Here is a 20847-nt window from a genome sequence, read left to right on the forward strand (position 1 = left end):
TGCTGCAGGTGGCAAATATGTTTACAAAGCATTATTTCCTGCATTTATGTATAGCACTATCAGCCTAAAGGTGGTAGTAACCATCTATAAATACAGGACTGCATACAGGTGTAATTGGTTTGGCTGCCTTCTAGGCTACCAGAAAGCAGAGGTCTGAACCATGATGCTTATGTCATTATGTTATAACTTGCTGTCTTTCTCTTGCTGGTTTTCCTCTCCTCTTGATCATAGGTTTTTGGAGGGAGGGGAGGCAGAGGAAGTGGGGCTGTGCTCCATTCATCAACTGCTTTCAATTTATACCTGAATAAAACAGGTTAAAAAAAACCTCCAGTGTTCTGGTATTTATGTCTACACTGACACAACAGACTAACTGGAAAGTTAATCAGAACTAAATTCAGTATTACTGCATTCTTGCGTTAAAATGAAAAAGCAATAGCCATTCAGAATTTCTTGCCTCTGAGAAAGCCGGCATAGCATTTAAATCCTTGATATTTTTGTTTATATAATCAATGGGGTTTCAGGTTTTTTTGCAGATGAGATCTACTGTACAACTGCTAAACTAGGCTCCCTTCTATATTACAGTTAAATATATGGAAAACAAATTCAATGTGAGTAGGAAAATGCTCACAAAATCTGGCATTGCTCTATTTAGTTGGCTTTGAAAACCAAATATCTATATAAGATCAGATAAAAGGGAGCTTAAAAAAGAGTATTCATATAAGGTTCTCATCCATTCAGGAATCTATGATATTTAAAAATGCAAATATATCAGCTCAAAGTACGCTACAATTTTGAAAACGCACAAAAAAGTCCAAGAGGATGCCATCATGGTTAAACACAGTCAAGAAAGTTACAAAAGGCAAGACCACTGCCTTCACAAATGGAAAAGTGCATAACTGCTAGCAATAAAATGTAAATTAAGTCAAGGAAGAGAAACATCTAAGGATATAGTAATTAATATTCAAATATCTCAGAAATAGGAAGCCAGGTAGAAGCAGTAGAACTCATTTTGAAGTACTGAAAAAACATCGGGAAACCACAAGCAAACAATTTTGTGTCCTCCTTCACTGTAGTAAGCAGATCCATGTCATATCAGCCCCTCTTACCAGATTATTGGATGGTAGCCACCATACTATTTTTTTTAAATCAAAAGGTATGCTAGTAAGCACAGAAAGTCACATGAAGATATTGTTTTATGTTCAGCACAGTGAATTTTTTTTTTCATATCCAGAATGCCAGATCAAGTTGATTAGAAAATAGGGCACAGGGCAGCCTAAAGAAAGTATTTGATCACGATACGTAATTAGCTTGCAGAATTCAACCAAAAGATGTAGCAATGGCTCTAAAAATCAGTAGACAAATCATGGAAGACAAGTCTATGCTGTGAGACGAATACAACCAACAATTATGTTACACAACATCAAAAGGCTGTCACACAAGGACCCTGCTTGTGAAGCGCCTGCAGTAGTTACCTGGCGTCTGTTGCAGACAGACTGGTGAGCTAAAATGGCATTGATCTACTGCAGCACGGCAATTCTTAGGTTCATACATATGTATATGGAGTTGGCACAAGACTTCAACCCTTTATACATTATTTTTTCCTAAGCTGTCCGTATCTTCTTTTAACCTCAGGGCTTCATCACACATGACCCCCCCCCTTTTTGGCCATCAAATTGCAGCCAACTTAGGCAACCCTTGGGGTTTTCGCGGTAAGAGAAGTTCAGAGGTGGTCTGTCATCGCCTGCCTTTGTGTAGCAACCCTGGACTTCCTTGGTGGTCTCCCATCCAAATACTAACCAGGGCCGACCCTGCTTAGCTTCCAGGATCTGATGAAATCAGGCTATCCAGGTCAGGAAGACTTTCCTATAAAGATAATTTTCATATAAGAAACATCATACATTGCAGATCAAATTCTTGAAGCATTTAGAGAATACTATGCCTCTTTATATACATCTTAGAATGTATCAGATGAGAAATTAAATAGTTGTTTTTTCAACATATTAAGTTTCCTGTTGTTATTCAAGAATATAGAGTACCTACATACCATGTGCTGGTAAAGGTTGCATATATATTTTGCTCTCTGCTCATGGGTTGAGCAGCAGATGCATCTACATTCCACAGGCAGGAAAAAGTGGCCCTAAGTCAGCTCCATATGACTGGAAACTCTGATTTAGCAATCACTGAAGTGGACATTTTCCACAGTATTTTAAGCTATCCTTTCAAATACATAGTGTCTTTAGAAGATATCCATGTGACTAAAAGACATTTATTGGTACATCTCTTGCCCCTTACCAACAAAATAATGTAAACATTTATATAAATTATGGGTGTAGAAAACAGTAGCCACTGTCTATTGAAGCATAAGTCTCTATAAACTAGTAATACAGTCTTGGTCCAGTGTTCATGCAACTGCTCCAGTTAAAGCCCCTCCAAAATAGCTTCCAAGATAAGATCAGAGTTTCTTTTACCAAACAGGTGGAAGTTAGATTAAAAAATCAGGATTCTAACAAATCATACTGGCCTGTAGAAGCAACTACAGACATAAACATGGTGGGTAAAGTTGAAGAGCGGAGGTATTAGCTACATGAGGATTGACCCACGAAGATGAAGTGGCAGAACAGTTCTATTTCCACAATTCTCCTATGGGTGTGTGTTGAGCCTCCTGCATGGCCTCCTCCGCAAAGGATTTAATTTCGTCATGTAAATCTTCTATGTTCTTCGAAGCATCAATCACCTATGTCCAAAATAAAAACATGAAAATGTAACAGTCTTCAAGCATTGCTCAACTAAGGAGGAAATGTCAGTGGAAGAATTTCTGAAGGAGATATCTACTGCATGGTATATTCAATAGCCTATTATACTTCTATTACATCAATGCAAAGATTGAACATTTCCCCACTTGCATATAGTTGCTGAAAAATTCTAGACTATTAATAAATTATAAATTAATAAATTAAAGACTTAAAATTATTACTGCAAATGTTGATGCCTGATTGATTAAGCTAATGTTGTTACTTTCTGATTTTTAATGTCTTTTTAAACTGTTTACCACTTTGAGGACACTAATTGAGCAGAAAGGTGGGATAAAAATGTTTTTTAAAACCTCAAAAATAAACGGTGGAAAGGTGGACTACACATGGCTTAGGTTTACCTATACTGGTTTTGCAATTTTCTACTTTCCTTCCATTCCTCACCCCCTCCCAGATGGGGGAGCAGCACAGCTTCATTCTACATCAGCCACCTCACACTGCCACAAAAGTGCAGCGCTACAACTCCCAGCCCAGAGAAATGCAGGGCTACAGCACCTGACACACAGCTCAATTACCCTTCTAGTGTGAAAGAGCCAATACCCTGTTAAGGACATAAGACAGTTAACTATGAGCACATCCAATAGAGCACTATACACCTCTGGATTGGTAAATAGTTTTCGTTCACACACTTTTAGAATTTAATTTGCCTATGGTGGCTTTGTCCATCATTTGTTTTACAAGAGAGAGATATTATACCCACAGCTGCCATTCTATACCATTGGTCCACATGACTGGTACCCATGTACTCTAATTTTCTGATCAGAACACCCAAGGGAAGAATATGCACATAGAAGCCTCTGCAGATGGCATTACGCACAGTGAAATCAATGCATGTAAAGGGGGGAGCAGACACATGCGCCTTGACCTCCTACATACAATCACTAGAATGAGCACTAAGTCTATGCATGTACAAAGTGTGCACATGTGGGCCCCATCTCCACATTCGAGAAAGAAGTGTTCCCATAAGAGCCAGCGTGGTGTAGTGGTTAAGAGCAGTGGACTCTAATCTGGAGAAGCGGGTTGGTTTCCCCACTCCTCCACATGAAACCTGCTGGGTGACCTTGGGCTAGTCACAGTTCTCTCAGAACTCTCTCAGCCCCACCTACCTTACAAGGTGTCTATTGGAGGGGGGCGGGGAAGAGAAGGTGATTGTAAGCCACTTTAAGATCCTTAAAGGTAGAGAATAAATGGGGTATAAAAACCAACTCTTCTTCATGGGGAGAAAGTTATGTTTGTACACTTTGTAACAATTATTAGACTGTGCTTACAAGCCATAAATCACAGGTAGGCAGGGGGTGGAATCAGCATGTTTGTGCACAACCCCCACTTTAATTTCAAAGTATGTAGTGTTTGCAGAAGGCTGGAAACTAATATCTACTATAGCTCAAGCTGCATTTTTTAACTCAGGAAGAAGAAAAAGCCAAAGGCAGCCACCCATTCAGTGTGACGAGGCTATGGGCAATCATCCTGCGAATATTCTGCAGCACTTATAATTTCCTTTTCTGAACTGAATTTTAAACAGTGTTTATTGATTACTTTTCCATTCACTAAAGCGGATTTATACTGTTTTGTCCCAACTTATTTTGTTATGCCAAATTACACTGTCTTGGAGCTGGCTGACAGTTTGGCAATTTCTTCATCTCAGTCATGGAAAGATAATTCCATACATCATAATTAGATTCCCCCCACCAAGACTGTAAATATTTTAATTTCCTAGAAGAATAATTTTGGCTTGGAAATGTCACATGCTCTCTGAATCTTTCCCTTACTTTCCAGTTTAAAGTCTTATCTTTCATCAGATGATAGTAGCTCTGTAGAACTTTCTCCTGAAAAGATCTGTCCTCATATCGTTCATTTCCAAAGTCTCCACGTTTGGCTGCTTCAGATGTGCACAGCTGAAGAAAGAGAATCAAGTCTGGCTTTGGTAGCCCTGTATCAGGTTGCTTACACCATTCCAAGGAGAAGTTCTGAGAAAGAAAAATGAGAGATGTAGGAAAATAAGAAAATGAAGCTAATGTGATATAAAACAAAGGCTCCAATCCTAAGAACACTTTCCTAGGAATAGCAGCCCATTCCTGAGCTTTTGGTGGCCAGGGATGGCGTGACCGAGGCGCTGCCGCGGCACCTCCTAAGCCATTCCTCAGCCACCTCATTGAGAACAGCGATGCTGTGGCTGCAAAAAAGCAGTCGCAGCAACGCCATTCTCCCTGCCGGTGTGCTGGGCTGAAAGGGGACAGGAATCTGCCTACTGACAGCTCTGCCCCCCCCGCCCCCCGCACGCCCCAGGAACGCCTCCCAGATGGAAGGCCCAGCTGGCGTCCCTGGGTGGTGCTGCCATGGCAGTGCTGGGAGACCGGCATCCGGGCCTCCCTGCAAGCGTTGAGGCCACTCACCACGGTGTAAGTAGCACTGGTATGGGGGGCAGGGCTAACGCTGGCGCAGCCCCTTTTTGGCCTCCTGAGGACTTTTGTCCTTGGAGGTCAGGAATGGGCTGTAGGTCTCATTGAGTAGACCTCCTTAGAACTGCTCCTGCACATAGACTTCTTAAAACCCAGTGGAAGCTAAGCATCTTACCTGTAAGCAGAACTGTAGGCCAAAACATTATAAATGATACAATTAAAAAGTCATTACAGTTATCAAAAATAATCTTGGCTGGATTCACAACTATGGTATCATGGTATACCTTGCCTTCAAAACAATCTTAAAACAGCAAACCTGATGCAATGGGGAAATAAACTAATATTTATTAACGTGCAGAGTTTATCTCCCTTCATTTGTGCATTTTGTTTCCACCCATTGCTTTATATGGGAACACATGGACACAAAAATAAAGAAATGTGGATGCCACCAACACATCTAGATTGGGCCTAACATTGTAATGTTAATATACACATTTGAAAAGATGGGTATAAACCTACAGAGCAGAGGTTCCCAAACGTTTTGAGTCGCTTTTCCGGAGAGAAATTCGTCACGGAGCACTAATTTTCACCTAGCACCTATATACTAAATCTAATGACAATAGTATTTTTCTTTCCAAACTCTTCACGGAGCACTAGGAGATGTTTCACAGAGCACCAAGTGCTCCACAGAGCACCGTTTGAGAACCTCTTGCTATAGAGCATATCTGATGAAGCAGCATACAGGGTGTGCAGAAACTTTCTAAACAAGAGGCAGCATGTGCAGTGGATGGAGTGTTTGGACCTGGATTAAGTTAAAAATATGTCTAATGCCACCCAGTAAACTGTGTGGATTAAAAATTCTTTAAACACCACCCAAGCCAATGTAGTGAAAAATCCATGCAACAGGTACATGCCAATCTGATGACTTTTGACTATTACTTTTAATTCTGACACCTACCTCCTTAGCACTTGTGAAGGCCACCCCAGAAAAAGCATATCTGTCCACTACCAGAGTGATACCTTGATTTAGCTTCTGTTTAATTAATGGCCTGAAAGAAAAAGAGAGAGCCCTATGAGAGAAAAGCCAAAATGTATAAGGTTGAAACAAAGCAAACAGTTACTCGTTTTCTCTAAGATGTCATTCTCTTACAGTTCTTATTTAAGAATTAAGGAAAGCAAACAGTATAACTTTTGATCAAATCTCAGACATTCAAATTAAAATTTGCTAGGCAAAGACTAAAACTATGCCAGTCTCCAAGCCATCTATTTACTTTGGAACAACATTACAGCTTCAAGCTCAACACATGTAATTAAAATACCCATTAATATATTTTCATGGTATTTGGTGGCCAAACCCTTCAACTCCACATTAAGACAATCAATGGACCATAAATGGGGAAAATACGGGAAGCACAAATTCCCCTTCTTATCAAAATAACTGGCAGCTCCCCCACAAAAACACAGGTTAGAAGCTTATATATTACCTATGAATCAAGAAACTATATGTATTCTAGACTTATGTAATGACTGTATCGGGACTGTAGGGGGAAACTGTGGGAATGTAATTTAGACATTCTGGGTTCTAAAAAATTTTTTGGTGTAGTATGTGCAAATTTCTTCTATGTTAAGATGGGCTAATATTTTTTCAATGCAACCTAACTTGAAAGCAAGCCAAATCGCAACTGGAAATAGATCCACAGCTATTGACAGACTTATCCTTGCTCCAAGAAAGACTGACACAACAATGAATATTTGATATTTGTAGAATACAGGAAAATACAAAATTCCTATAACTGAGACCCCTGAATTCATAATTATTCCAACCCCCAAAAGTAAATGTTTAATGCTAATGGCCTAAAACTGGATACTCTAGTTAACAAGAGTCCTCTTTACACTTGCTCCCAGCGATTAGCAGAAAATAGCAGATGCACTGTGTGGTCCTCCAAGTTGTTTTTCATTTCCAAGTAGGAACTTATTAGCCGTCCAATTTCTGTTGTCCTTTCTGCAATAAAAGAAGAAAAGAATATACTAAGACAAACCTCTACAAATCCTGTTGTCTTTTCAAAATGCACACAATTGAAATAACAGCCGTAACAGAAAAGTTGTGTGTGTGTGTTAAATGCCGTCAAGTTGCTTCCAACTCATGGCGACCCTATGAATCAACGTCCTCCAAAATGTCCTATCGTTAACAGCCTTGCTAAAGCACCCTTAAATCTTACTAAAGGGTAGCAATTTCAGCCTATTCTTCACTCCCACTGTGGATGCCCACTTTGCCTTCTTATGGTATTCCTAAACTCTACTGACCCACAGGAACAGCAGAGATCTTGAAGGATATTGTGCGTCCCACCTTTGATGGGGTTCAGCTGCCACTTGCTGACTCCATTAAGAACCTAAGGGCCATACTGGATGCAACATTACTGCTGGAGAAGCAAGTTAACACATCTGCAAAATTCACAGTGGGGAGCCGTGTTAGTCTGTCTGCAGTAGTAGAAAAGGGCAAGAGTCCAGTAGCACCTTAAAGACTAACAAAAATATTTTCTGGTAGGGTATGAGCTTTCGTGAGCCACAGCTCACTTCTTCAGATACAGCTAGAATTAAAGACAGATGGATTCACATTCTAGCTGTATCTGAAGAAGTGAGCTGTGGCTCACGAAAGCTCATACCCTACCAGAAAATATTTTTGTTAGTCTTTAAAGTGCTACTGGACTCTTGCCCTTTTCTACATCTGCAAAAAACTCTTCCAACTTGGTTTAGCCCAGAAGATGCCCCCTACCTTGACTTAGCTGATCTAGCCACCTGGATATCACCATGCTGACATCAACACTAGACTACTGTAATGCACTCTGTATAGGTCACCTCAAAGTCAACTTGGAGACTCCAGTTGGAGCAGAATGCTGCAGCTCGGCAGAGCATGCATATTACTCCTGTCTTACAATCAATCCATTTGCTGCCCATGAGTTACCAGGTTCAATTCAGGGTATTGGCTATCACATACAAAGCCTTTTATGGCTTTGGACCCTCATATTTGTGGCACTCCCTCTCCACCCCCATGCTCCACCATGTCAGTTTTGTTAATCTGAGCAAGGTCTTCTGCAGTGCCAAACTGCAAACGGCAAGATCAACAACTGCCCGTACACATGCATTCTCTGTTGTAGCCCCCCCTTATGGAATAAAGTCAAGAAGGCTCCCACTCTTCTGTGGTTCTGCAATCTTTGCAAAATGGAATAATTCTGAAAGCTTTACATATACAATGTTAAACAGCATATTATTAACTGGGGTTATTACTTGCTGCACTTGCAATTTCATACCATGGTTTCAAAGGAATACAAAGGAATGAAGGGGGAGGTGAACCCACATAGAAGACAACCCAAATGTTCACATATCTATCCAAATTCCCAGTGTGAAGTTAAGGGAAGCATAAGGCTCCAGGTTTTAGCTTACTGTGACACAACTAAGCCCAAAGCTGTTCAAAACCTAGTAGCGAAAACACATTAGAGGGGACATCTTTCCTCTTCCTTATCAAGATTCCTCTATTCACAACTGCACGATAAGCAGAAAAGCGGTAGGAGGTGAAACTTGTCCTCCCGCCCCCCCCGGAAGGCTGCACATGTTGACTGTCAGCCTGCAACTGCCATGCCGCTTGGAAAGGTAGCTACTTCTATACCACAATCCCGATGCAGAAAAGGAAGAGGCATGTTCCCGTTCTGCAGCCGCCCCGGCACCCCACACGTACCCGGGAACCTGAGAAGCTCGGCCTGGTGCCCCCCTGCCCGCAGAGCCTCCACCAGCCTCCGGCTCTGCGTGCTTTTGCCGGCTCGGTCCACTCCCTCCAGCACGATCAGCGCCCCTCGTCTGCCGGCCATGACGCTCTTCAGTCGCCGCCCGAGAAACCACAAAGCGGGAAATCAACCGAGGCGACTTCCCGCGCTGGGACGCGGCCGTAGAAAACGGTCCTCCCGGCAGCTAGAGCGGTCACGGTGTTACCATGGTGACCAAAGCGTCGACGCCGCCGCTCGAAGCACACAGGCCGCCCCTGGGTGGATCGCTGGAAACGGAGGGAGGGGCGGCCGTTTCCTTCCTGCGCAATAGAGGAGGGAAACATTAGGTTGGTGCGGCGAAGGTGGACAAAATTATCGCCTTGTGCTGGCCAATGGCCGTAACAATAAATGTAATGTAATGTCTCGCCTTTCTGCTTGAAGCAAGGTGCCGGGAACGAGAAAAAAAACCAAAATAAAAATGCGAGATCCCAAAGTTGCCTGTTTGACTGCTGCATCGACTGTAGCTTTTTGCTAATCACATAGGAATCAGTCCTTATCTTCATTTTGACCTAAGCATATTTTGCTCAGGACGGCAACCTAGTAAAGTGTTGTCAAAGGCTTTCACGGTCAGAGTTCATTGGTTCTTGTAGGTTATCCGGGCTGTGTGACCGTGGTCTTGGTATTTTCTTTCCTGACGTTTCGCCAGCAGCTGTGGCCGGCATCTTCAGAGGAGTAACACTGAAGGACAGTGTCTCTCAGTGTCAAGTGTGTAGGAAGAGTAATATATAGTCAGAAAGGGGTTGGGTTTGAGCTGAATCATTGTCCTGCAAAAAGTAGGACAATGATTTTGCAGGACAATGATTAGTCACTTTTTTGCAGCATCTTTGAGAGCATTAGTATTGTAGTGGAATTTTATGCAGGTTTACTCAGCATAACACCCTATATAATTCCCATTTATATGTGCCCAAGATTGGACTGCTAATGTGCCATCAGCTTTTGTGAACCAGAGATCAAAAGAGGCACAGAAGAACAAATATGTGTATCTTGGTTAGACTGCTTTTAAAAATGCGATTTATCAGGGCCAAATAATATGGACCTTTGGAGGTTATGTAAAAAAAAGCAAACCTTAACCGCGTGGAATCGAGGCGTGGGGGCAGAGACTCCGGCAGATAGAGTCGTCTCCCGGGAAAAACAACGGAGGGAGTGGATTTTGAGAAGAAAAAGGCCCGAGGAAATAGTGAAGCCGCCTCTTACGCTGACAGCCTCCCGAGACTGCTTTCCATTCAGTCAACAACACACGGGGGAAACTGTCACAGGCACTCGCCCCGCAACACCCACGTGTTCGAGGACACGTAACTTGGAGCCGAGCGCCAGGCGCATCCCTTCCAGAGGAAGGCAAAGGCGTCTTGACCCCGTTGTGGTCCCCAGTGGGCCACGCCCCCTCATTGACATACGACCGCCGCTCAGCCAATCGACGGCGGCACCTCATGACTATGGAATGAGAGTCGCCCGGCCATTGCGAAGCCGCCCGGGTGACAGCACCGAGCGCGGGCCGAAGGGTGGGCGTTGGCTGGCTGGCGCGGGATGGCGGCGGCCGCCTTGTACTTGGAGCACTACCTCGACAGTGAGTGAGCGCGGCGCTTTTGGGGAGGGCGCGTTGGCCGGCCGGGGGGGGGGGCGCGCCAGCCGCTGCATTTGCGTCAGAGACCCGGTGGGGGGCCGCGAGCGAGGTTTCGTGCTGCGTCACTATTACGCGAAGGGACGGGTCGCAGCGCCGCGGGCGGGCGGGCGAGGCTGCAGCTACCGCCCTCGGCCACCAGGGGCCGCTTCGGGCCTACTGCCCGTCGTCCCCCCCGCCCTGGCCAATGGTCAACAGAGCAGCTTCCCGGGACCTTGACCCAGGGTTTCCAACGGAGGGTTGCCAGCTCTCTTCTGGCACAGTTCCTACTCCTTTTAACAGGTGTGTGACCTGTAGACAGTCGGGGGGCGGGGCTGAGGAGAGAGAACTTCTGCAGGGGGGGAAAGGGTAATTTCAGTATTTTCTCCTGTTCAATCACGTGTCTTGCAACAACTTGAACTCTCCAGACTGCATCAGAGGGGTTCCTCCTAAATCTGCCATTCCCTGTCTGATAAAAATAAGCAGACTCTCACCACTTGCAGGATATTAGAAAGTGCAGACTGGAAAGTTCCAGATGCAAAAGTATTCAAGTAGCCAGAAAAAGATCCTTGCAGTGGCATCCTAAGCAGACTTACACCTTTCTAATCTCCTCAACTTCAGTGGCATTAAAAGGTGTAACTCTGCTTAAGGTGGCACTGCTAGCCTTTCCATATGCTGGGCTATCAGGAAGGTACAGCCTCGTGCTCCCTCATGGCCTGTTTCAGACTCACAAGAGTCTTGTACTTTTCAGACAGAGAATCTTTAAGAGGGGCACTAAGGTTGGTGGTGGACCACCTGACCATATCTTCTTCCCAGTTTTTGGTCCCAGCACAGAGCCAGGGGTATTAGCTAACTCAGAAAACCATATGCAATGTAAAGAGCAAGCAGCTGGCAATGGCTGACATGGCAGCTTGGAAGGGCTTATATATTTTTGTTAGCTGTAGTTGGCTTATCAGCTAGCTATTTTGTATTGACTGCAGGTGCTCTGATTTTGCATTTCAGGCATCGAAAACCTCCCCTGTGAGCTCCAGAGGAACTTCCAACTTATGCGTGAACTGGATCAGAGAACGGAAGGTGTGTTCAAATGTTCTGGGTCACAAATCGAATCTGTAATGCTGTGCTGTACTCACATTAAGAGTTGCATGGAGCTGAGTGAATGGGCATTACTCAGTTTGCTTATCAAATCAAAAGTGAGAAGCAGCCAATAGCAGGGGTTCCTCACCTGCTGGGCCAATCATTCCCATGCAGTTTAAGGATGACAGGGTACAAGTCTAACGGAGGAGTGTTTTCAGCTTGAGTTGTCTGACAGTGTTTAGCATGACAGTATGACTTCATTCTGGCTCAGCTTTTGAGTCAGACACATTATGCTACAGATACCAGATGTGGATTTGCAAGTAGGCATGGGTTTCTGCCCAACAATATTAATTTTATGATATTACTGAACAGCCAAAATTGTGGTCTTCAATCCCATGCAAGGGTTTTGTGTGCTTGCAAAGAGATCACTGCTGGTGAGTTGAGGAGCTCAGATGATACGGTAAGTTTTTAGAAGCACATTAAAATACAACACAGAACAGTAACAATAAACTAGCAATAAACCACTGGTGTAGTGGTTAGGATGTTGGAGTAGGATTTGGGAGATGCAGGTTTGAATCCCCATTTCCATTGAAGCTTGCTGGGTAATCTTGGGCCCACTGTATACTCATTGCAACCTACCTCACAGGTAGGTTGTTGTGAGCATGAAATGGGGAGGGGTAATTATGTCTGCTACCCTGAGCTCCATAGAGGAAATGTGGGATAAAAATGGATAATTAAAATATATAATTCAAATGAGCATTCAAATAATTGGGCGGGGAGGAGGGAAGTGAAATTGATTTACTACAATAAGAGTCAGTCAAAATTAGAGACTCAGAAGAGGAAAAGAAAAAATATCAATAGAACAGTCAACAAAAAGCTTGAGTAAAGCAAAGCATTTTTAGTAGGCAATGGAAACTCAGATGATTTGGTACTAAGTAGATGGTTGCCAGGTGGGAGTTCCAGAGTCAAGCAGCAACAACAGAAAAGGTCTGCCCACCTTGACTCAGGAAGTGGAGGCACACACAACTGGTCCTTTGTAAATGCTTTTAATTTATGGTCAGGTTTATATAGGAGCACTGCCTGACCTTTCTTTATAAAAACAACTGCATGGATTTCTTGTTTTCTTAAGGAGGTATGTACCTCGTCTGTGTCAAATCTGCATTTGTAACTTTTATTCTGATGCTGACAGAACATGATTTGCACAGTCTCTTTAGTTTACTAAATGAGCAGGTTTTTATACAGTTAGCGTTAAAAAAGCATATTTCCATGTATCAGCTATGCAAATGTAAATTTGTGGTTTAAAATCTCTGTGGAGAGATATTTCTTTCATGGATTCCTAAAGTATGTTCCTTTTGTAAACCATGTCACCTGATGCTAAATGAGTTTACTCAGAGATGTCTGATAGAATTCAGTGGGATTTACTCCTTAGTCTATGTGGCTGGAATTGCAGCCTCCCTTTCTTACACATACCATTTCCTTTTGCCCTTCAGACAAAAAGGCAGAAATTGACACTCTTGCAGCCCAGTACATTTCTACAGTGAGGAGTCTGACCTCAGAGCAGCGGGTGGAAATTCTGCAGAAGATACAGAACGCATACACAAAGTGTAAAGAATACAGCGATGACAAAGTGCAACTGGCAATGCAGACCTACGAGATGGTAAGATTAGACAGATGGAATATCTGTGCTGTGCAACGAATAAGCCAGCCTCTGTGGGTTTATTTTTTCTCATGTCTACTCTTATGGCTTGTATCACAAACTGGAGTCTTTTTAGATATCTAGTAGCTGTAGGCTGAAAAGGGAATGGCTGTTCTATTATGCCAGTTTATACTATACATTCTTTATTTTCCCGCAAAACCCTTCTGGATTGGACTGGATTTGAGCTCTGTTCAAGGATGTGGTCTTTCTGTGCTTGATTTTTTACCATCTGAAAGTGACAGGGCGAAAACAGATGTTAAAAGTAGAATGTCGAGTATTGCCAACCAACTGGATTTGCTGGCTGCACATTCATCAGAATTCTCTCTGCAGTTGCATTTTCTAAAACAAGCTTATGACTGTTATGTTGGGGATGTTAGTACATTGTTGGGAGGCAGTTCTGCTTTGCTGGGAGTTAGTGAATCTCACTGCTTTGAGATTCCAGATGATGGGAGTCTTATTTCTTGAAGGCTGATGCAATTAAACTACCTATTTTTATGTGCCTGTACATATGTGGGGAGTGCAATGTGTGCTTACCAAGTTGATGAAAGTTGCAATCGGGAGAGGCATGCACAAGGCAGTACAATGTAGCAAAGTTACATCATTATAAGGCCATAGAGTTAGCAGAGTTGCACTCTTCTTAGACATGCAGTGATACAGACCTTACTGGTTGTAGAGAAAAGTGTGAAGCTGGCTCCCTACTCTTCTCTCCCTCCAGTAGAAACTGCCTGCAAGTGACATATTTGTACTGCCATAGAATCTCTGGACAGTCAGCTAGCAGCTAAGGCTAAAATCCCTCTCCTACCAGCTTATGGCTAGTATAGGCAAGTTGGCAGGCATATACTCAGTGATTAATACAGGAGAAAGTGTCTAGAGAGTGTGAATTATATAGCAATTCACTTAAGCTGTGAAGCTCATGTCTGCCAGAAGTTGTTTTTTGAGGATTTTATGCAGCTAGTGATTTCTCTGTAATGCAGGTAGACAAGCACATTCGCCGCCTGGATGCTGACTTGGCACGATTTGAAGCTGATTTGAAGGATAAGCTGGAAGGCAGTGATTTTGAAATCCCTGGAATGCAAAATCTGAAAAGTGAGTACATTGTGACCAGTATGGTGTCATTCTGAGTAATCCCTTCTGACCTGAAATATTTTTTATGATGCATGTTTTCTGAGTTGATACCCTGCCTTTCTTTTCTAGTGAGATTTTTTCCTAATGCATTACAGAATGGTTCTACTATAGAAAGCATACTGGGACTCACAGCAGGGAGTAAAGGAAAAAAACAAGGGAAGTTGGACTGAAACAGGCCATATTTTTTATTACTTTTAGCATCCATAACTTTCACATAAAGTGGGTGGTGCCCTATGCACACAACATATGTGGGAACAGCCTGCTGGCCTTGCCCCCCTGTTCATGACCGAGGGTGATGACCATGCCCCCTCCTGTGTCTACACATTCCTTGCACATGGGCACAAGGACTACATGCATATAAGCTGCATGTGCACAAGGGATATGTCTGCCCTGTGATCAAGAACATTAAAAAGCAGCACTCTTGCCTGCGATGGAGCATATCTGCATTCACCTTGTATGTATGTAGGTAGGTAGAGTGAGCTCACTTGGTTGCAAGTGTGGGTGGGGGATAAGCTTTGTACCCCCCGTGCCCATTCTGTTCTCATATACATCATTGGTACAGGGGTAAAGTGGCATTGGAGATTGAGGGGAAGCGTACATTAGAAGTGGGGTCCATTTTACTGACTTCTTTGTTCAATAAAGTCTGGAAACGGACATGTAAAAATACCATTAAGTGTCTTGTTTTAATCATTAGTGGTGTTTCAAAACAGCAGTGGTATAAAAACACTGAGGTTTTTTCCCCCTTACCATATGGTTAACCAGAAATACTTGTCTTTCAGAGGGGCGAACTCAGAAAGATAAAAAAAGTTCCCGGGGTCGAGGCCGACGAACATCTGAGGAAGATGCTCCAATAAAAAAGAAACCAAAACGAAGGTACAGCTCAGTGTCTGGAATCTAGAGTCTGCTTAAGAGCTGTCTCAGTGATTTCATCAGCATGTACATGAAAGTTTATTGGCTGCCATTAAATAAGAGCCCAAACATTTGTTATCTGTGGAAATACAGTTTAAATTACTGTTAGCGTAAAGCATGTTTTAAGTGCTAGCCAAGCCAATGTGACCCTTTGGAGGGCTTTCCTAGGAGTACAGCTTTAATTCTCAGAGTAGTCCTCTTTCAATCGTGTTACATGCCTTGCTTTTTCCTAGCCATAGCTATCATATGTATTTGCCATTGCTTTTATTTATTACTTAAAGTGTTTATATTGACAGTGCAATGTTGGTATTGGTGTTCGCTTTAATGAATTTCTTATCTGAGATACTTATTGCATTTTACTAACGCTGATCATTTCTCTTGCTCCACCTCTGCTGAGAATATCAATTCCATACCACTTCCTGATAAACAGGATGTGTTCTTGAAAGTCTGAGTCAGGAGCCTCATTTTATTATTTTGTTTCTAAATGGCACCTTGAATAGAATTGTCTCTTTTCACATTCCATTGAGTTTTTGTTGGTTTGTGTTCCTCTGAGATTTGCCTTCCTTGGTAGCAGCCAGATCATCCATTTCTGCTCTTCAAACTATACATGAACCCATAAGGAGTTCTAGTTTAGGTAGGGAATGTACTGTTTGAAACTACTAAGAAACACTGGGATTTACTCAGTATTCATTTGTATTGATTCCACTGCAGATCTGAATTAGCTGAAACTATCCTCACTGTTCATCCTTCGGATGTCCTGGACATGCCAGTGGATCCCAATGAGCCCACGTATTGCTTGTGCCACCAAGTATCCTACGGAGAAATGATTGGCTGTGACAACCCAGATGTAAGTTTTGAAATCTCAGAAGTATATATTGGGCTGGGCACGCAGCCTCTCTCCATCCCCAGTCAAACATCATTCCAAAGTATTTCCCTCATTAAAAAAAATTGTCTGCTTTTACTTAAGACCCAGATCCTGGCTGGTGCTGTACATCTAAGGCAGAATCATATGGTGAGAAAGATGTACCAAACATTTCAGGTTTGCTCCACCTGTCGGATGTGCCATAGAAATAAAGTAAAACAAGGGCCTATTTGTGCTGCCATTTCAGTTCATGGCCTTCAGATGCCACCTATTCAGATTGCCTCTGGCATTTTTCCTTCTGTGCCCTGACGGAGTCATGTACAACATTTTTATTCCACGGTGGAGACAAGCGCAGCAGTGTTGGGCTGTAGTCAAGATCCAATGCAAGACTCACAGAATCCAAAGCTTAGTCCAAGGTTCTTCAGGAGGCTGGAGCTGGAACATAGGCTCGGGTTGTATATTGTAGAAGTAGGATTGCAGCATGTGTGTCTTCCAGAATTTGTAATTTTATTCAGCCAGAACTTGTGTCATGGAAAAAGGGGCAACACAATACCTGTGAGAGGGAAAAGGCGTAGGGAATGATGGGGAAGAGTGCAAAGCAGCTCCATCCAAATAACCGGTAGAAGCTCCTCCTGACTTATCCAGGTCCCCAAACATTAAAAAAAAAAACCTACCTTGCCATTTGGAAGCACTTATTTACCACAAATAGTATGCAATCTTTAACTGAATTTTAATGTAGAAGTTAACTTTGATAAGGAACTGTCTCCCATATCTTTTTTCCTGGACAGCATTGGGTTTCCATTTCAGTCAGGGATGATGGGGAAGGGAAAAGTCCACGAAGGTGGTGAGTTCTGCCTGAAGGTGACAGTCTCTGTCTAGTGTGTAGGAATTCTGTCCGCTAACTACAAGTTACATGGCAGCTCTGAGTAATGAGAACCTGGTGGTCCCTACCCTGTTGGAAAATAGAGGGGATGATTTACATTGGAGAAAGGGTCTTGGAAGCTGTGGTGGAAGGGAATGCTCAACCTTCCTTTTGCTTTTTACCCTTTCTCCTGGGGAGGGACCGTGCTCAGTGGTAGAGCACCTGCTTGGCATGCAGAAGGTCCCAGGTTCAATGCCCTGCATCTCTAGTTAAAGGGACTAGGCAGGTAGGTGATGTGAAAGACCCCTGCCTGAGACCCTGGAGAGCCACTGCCGGTCTGAGTAGACAATACTGACTTTGATGGACCTTGATGGTCTGATTCAGTATAAGGCAGCTTCATGTGTTCGTGTGTGTTCAACCCATCAGTGCTCCACGCCTATTTTTACCTTGTAAACACAGGTCCAGACTGCTGTAGTGGTCACAGTGGAGAGATGTTTGGGTGAAGCTTTGGAGGAAAAATGGCTAGCATGAGAAAGATTAAGCATTCCCTTCCATCCCTTTTCCAATGCAGTTAATCACTTCTGAGGTTGTTATAGGGAGAAGGGCATGTCAATTTCCATTACATGTTACCGCAGTGTACCATGTCATTTGCCCATTAAAGTAACAAGCAGCTGTGCACCAGCCATATTGTTAATACGTCTGATAAGAAAAGTTAATGCTGTGAAGCTTCATGTGCAATCTGACAAAACGGGATCAAGTCCACAAAAGCTTATGCTATGATAAATGTGCTAGTCTTTAAGACGTCTGTTATTTAAGTTCAATATGAAAAATAGTCATATTTTTTCTGTCTTTCCTTCATACTTAGTGTCCAATTGAATGGTTTCATTTTGCTTGTGTGGATCTCACCACAAAACCCAAAGGAAAATGGTAGGTATCATAAACATTTAAACTTTACTCTTGCTTTTCTGAATGTTTTTTTTTTTACAGATATGGTGAAAATTCAATACTGTTGTCCTAGCATTTTGATTCAGGATTTTGTTGTTGTTGTTATTGCAAGGTTTTAATCCACACTTCGAATTTCTTAAACGCTGTACTACCAGATCAATACATTTTAGAGGTGAAGGAGAACAACTAATATGCAATAGAAACTGATTTCAAAGAAAGAAACAGAAGAATTAAAGCATAGCAAAGGGTTCATGTATAATGTGTAATGGGAGGATGAAACCTTAAGGTCAAAATTGTAAATGATCTGTGATCCCCCTTTATAGGCCTGAAAAAAACACCTTCAGAATTTACTCAGCAGGCTGAGAACACCATATTTTGGAGTTGGCTGTTATGCAGACCCTGGCCACAATCCAGTCTGTTAAAAGAACTTTTACACGTCATTGACAGTTCCTTAATTTTAAAAAGATGAAAATTATTGTCCATTGTTGGTATATGTATATGGGGGATACACACACAAGCACTTTACAATTAGAAAAACTCAAAGAGCAAAAGTTCCCAGTTTGTAAGAAATAACATGTGTTATGAAGGAGAAATGGAAGGCATCATTTAGTTCTTCCCAAATGGGAAATACTTTCAAGGCATTATATTCTAGTCGGATCTAAACATTGTCCTTTTGCTGTCCTTAGGTATTGTCCTCGCTGTGTTCAGGAGAAGAAAAAGAAATAGAAACAATAGGAATTACAATCTGAAAGAGAAAGAAGTTTAATATATTCCTACGTGTTGCAATATTTTATTTTATTTTTACTGACCTATCTTCTTGTTTGATTTATTATTTAACTGTTCAGTGGCCAGATGTTGTTTTGAATAAATGGAGCTGTGCTAAGGAGGAAACAAAGATTTGGAGAAAACTCACTGAAGTGATATGTTTTCTGCTCTGATTATGCTTCCATAGCAGTGCAACCAATGTAATGAAGTACTAGGAGTAGCCCTGCACTGGAATTTCTGCACATACACTGAAATCTGTGAAATTGGCTATGGAGTAGCAGGTGAAGAAAATAAATACTGTTGTTGAAGCATAGTCATTCTGCTCAATATTCATGAAGGATTTTAAAACTAACTGCACCTTTCTAAAACCTTATAGCTGCTGACAAAGAGATATATTACTTTGCTGTTTTAGTTCGCAGTTTTGCTTCTTCAGAGGAAAACTGCAAATCTCCCCATCTCCAAAAAAAGAGTAATCTATATTGGTTAAATATTGTTCGATGAATAAATTTCAGGAGGTTTATACGTGTTCTCATCGTTTCTGATTTGTACCTTTGGGCTTTATACTGTTCCCCCTGAAACCATATAAGGTAAATAAGAAATGTTTAATAAAGGCAAGATGTACCAGAAGTGAACCTGACATAAGTATAATCTGATTTATTCATGAAACAATAATAAAATTTAATTTTCATTGATAAAATAGCTGTTGAAGATAATTGGGAGGATCAGCTTTAAGTAAACAGTTTTGAGAAAGGAAAGATTCCTGTTACTACATAGTAACACTATGTAGTACTATCTGGCATCTTGTGAAATTTCTGTGCTATGAGCTTGCTGAGATGCTCTGCAGTATAAAAGTAAAACTTGGTATCCAAGTATCTTAGGTTGGAGACAGACAATCATTTTTTTCAGATAGTTGTAAGTGAGATGTTAGAGCCACCATTGCCCAAGGTGTGTACACTCAAACCACTATGATCTCTGGTCAAACAATATGTGCAGGTTTTTATAGTGTTTCAAAAACCCTACTCATTCTATTTGGCCTGAGACAATAGCAGGGCAAAAGATATGACTGTGGATAACGGTGGCTTTTGTCAGTGTACCTTTAACTATCTTAAAATGCACCAGCCTTTAGAAAGAGAGAGAAAAATAATCTTTCTGTACTTGTGGCTAATTGTATCGTGAGATGCACATAGCTTTTGGTATATAGCTACAGCAACCAAAATATAGCAGTCCTCTGGAGAGAGACAGCTATGCTAGCTATCATAGTAGGGTAGAGCTGGTTAGGAATCCCCTTATACCTCTGTAACAGTGGTTTATGTTCCTAGTGAACAACTGAACACATCAGTGTTTGCTCATGGAAAACGAAGAGAAGAATGAATTCTGTAGTCAACAACTCAAGCTTTAAAATAAGAAAAACTGTTGCTAAAAGAAGGTGGTTTGCATTTTGTTATGACAGAATGAACAGTCTGTTCTTCACATTACACTTTTACATCCAGCTTTTTAGCAAAGAATGTAATTCAATTAAAGTTTTGTTTGTATCACTTAGGTTTTCTGTGGCTGCATTTTTGTTCACGTTTTCAGATTGCATTGCTGTCATAAGGTGTAGGGTGGGAAAATATCCTTTAGTTTTCAGAGTAAATATTTACATAAATATGTTGTAATTCTGAAATAGTTATCCTCTTAATACCATGTGCATACACATGGAACAGAGCATTACACCCTCTCAATCATCACTTTCCGATAAGGGAGATTTCCCTTTATACATATTCTGGTGAGCATGTTAATTTAACATGAGTGTGTTTACTGCTGCTTACTTTGTGAAAGTAGGCCTCCACTAAATGCATAAATCTACTGGCCACATATTGTGGTCTTCCAGGTAGACAACAAAAAGAGGTTTATTGAACACACAGTGGGCTGTCATAGATGGTTGTATTTGGCTTGGTGGCTCTCTATATGGGTCTACTGAAAGTTTTAGTTGTGGGATTGCTTTT

General features: G+C 42.0%; 2 protein-coding genes across 2 annotated transcripts; one reads left to right on the forward strand and one right to left on the reverse strand.

The window, feature by feature from the left end:
• Positions 1-2589: 2589 nt before the first annotated feature.
• Positions 2590-9076, reverse strand: DTYMK (deoxythymidylate kinase). The gene is made up of 5 exons (XM_056849611.1): positions 8943-9076; positions 7103-7211; positions 6168-6258; positions 4580-4777; positions 2590-2734 (listed from the first exon to the last, which is right to left on the reverse strand). Exons 1-5 carry the CDS (start codon positions 9070-9072, stop codon positions 2624-2626), a joined length of 639 nt encoding a protein of 212 aa, XP_056705589.1. The 5' UTR covers positions 9073-9076; the 3' UTR covers positions 2590-2623.
• A 1388-nt stretch (positions 9077-10464) lies between these two features.
• ING5 (inhibitor of growth family member 5) lies at positions 10465-18993 on the forward strand. Its single transcript, XM_056849610.1, has 8 exons — positions 10465-10591; positions 11627-11698; positions 13189-13355; positions 14369-14480; positions 15299-15392; positions 16140-16275; positions 18018-18079; positions 18784-18993. The coding sequence occupies exons 1-8, from the start codon at positions 10552-10554 to the stop codon at positions 18821-18823; spliced, it is 723 nt and encodes a 240-aa protein (XP_056705588.1). The 5' UTR covers positions 10465-10551; the 3' UTR covers positions 18824-18993.
• The last annotated feature ends 1854 nt before the right edge of the window (positions 18994-20847 follow it).

The sequence above is a fragment of the Euleptes europaea genome, chromosome 5 (assembly GCF_029931775.1).
Source record: "Euleptes europaea isolate rEulEur1 chromosome 5, rEulEur1.hap1, whole genome shotgun sequence".
Taxonomy (NCBI): Eukaryota; Metazoa; Chordata; class Lepidosauria; order Squamata; family Sphaerodactylidae; genus Euleptes; species Euleptes europaea.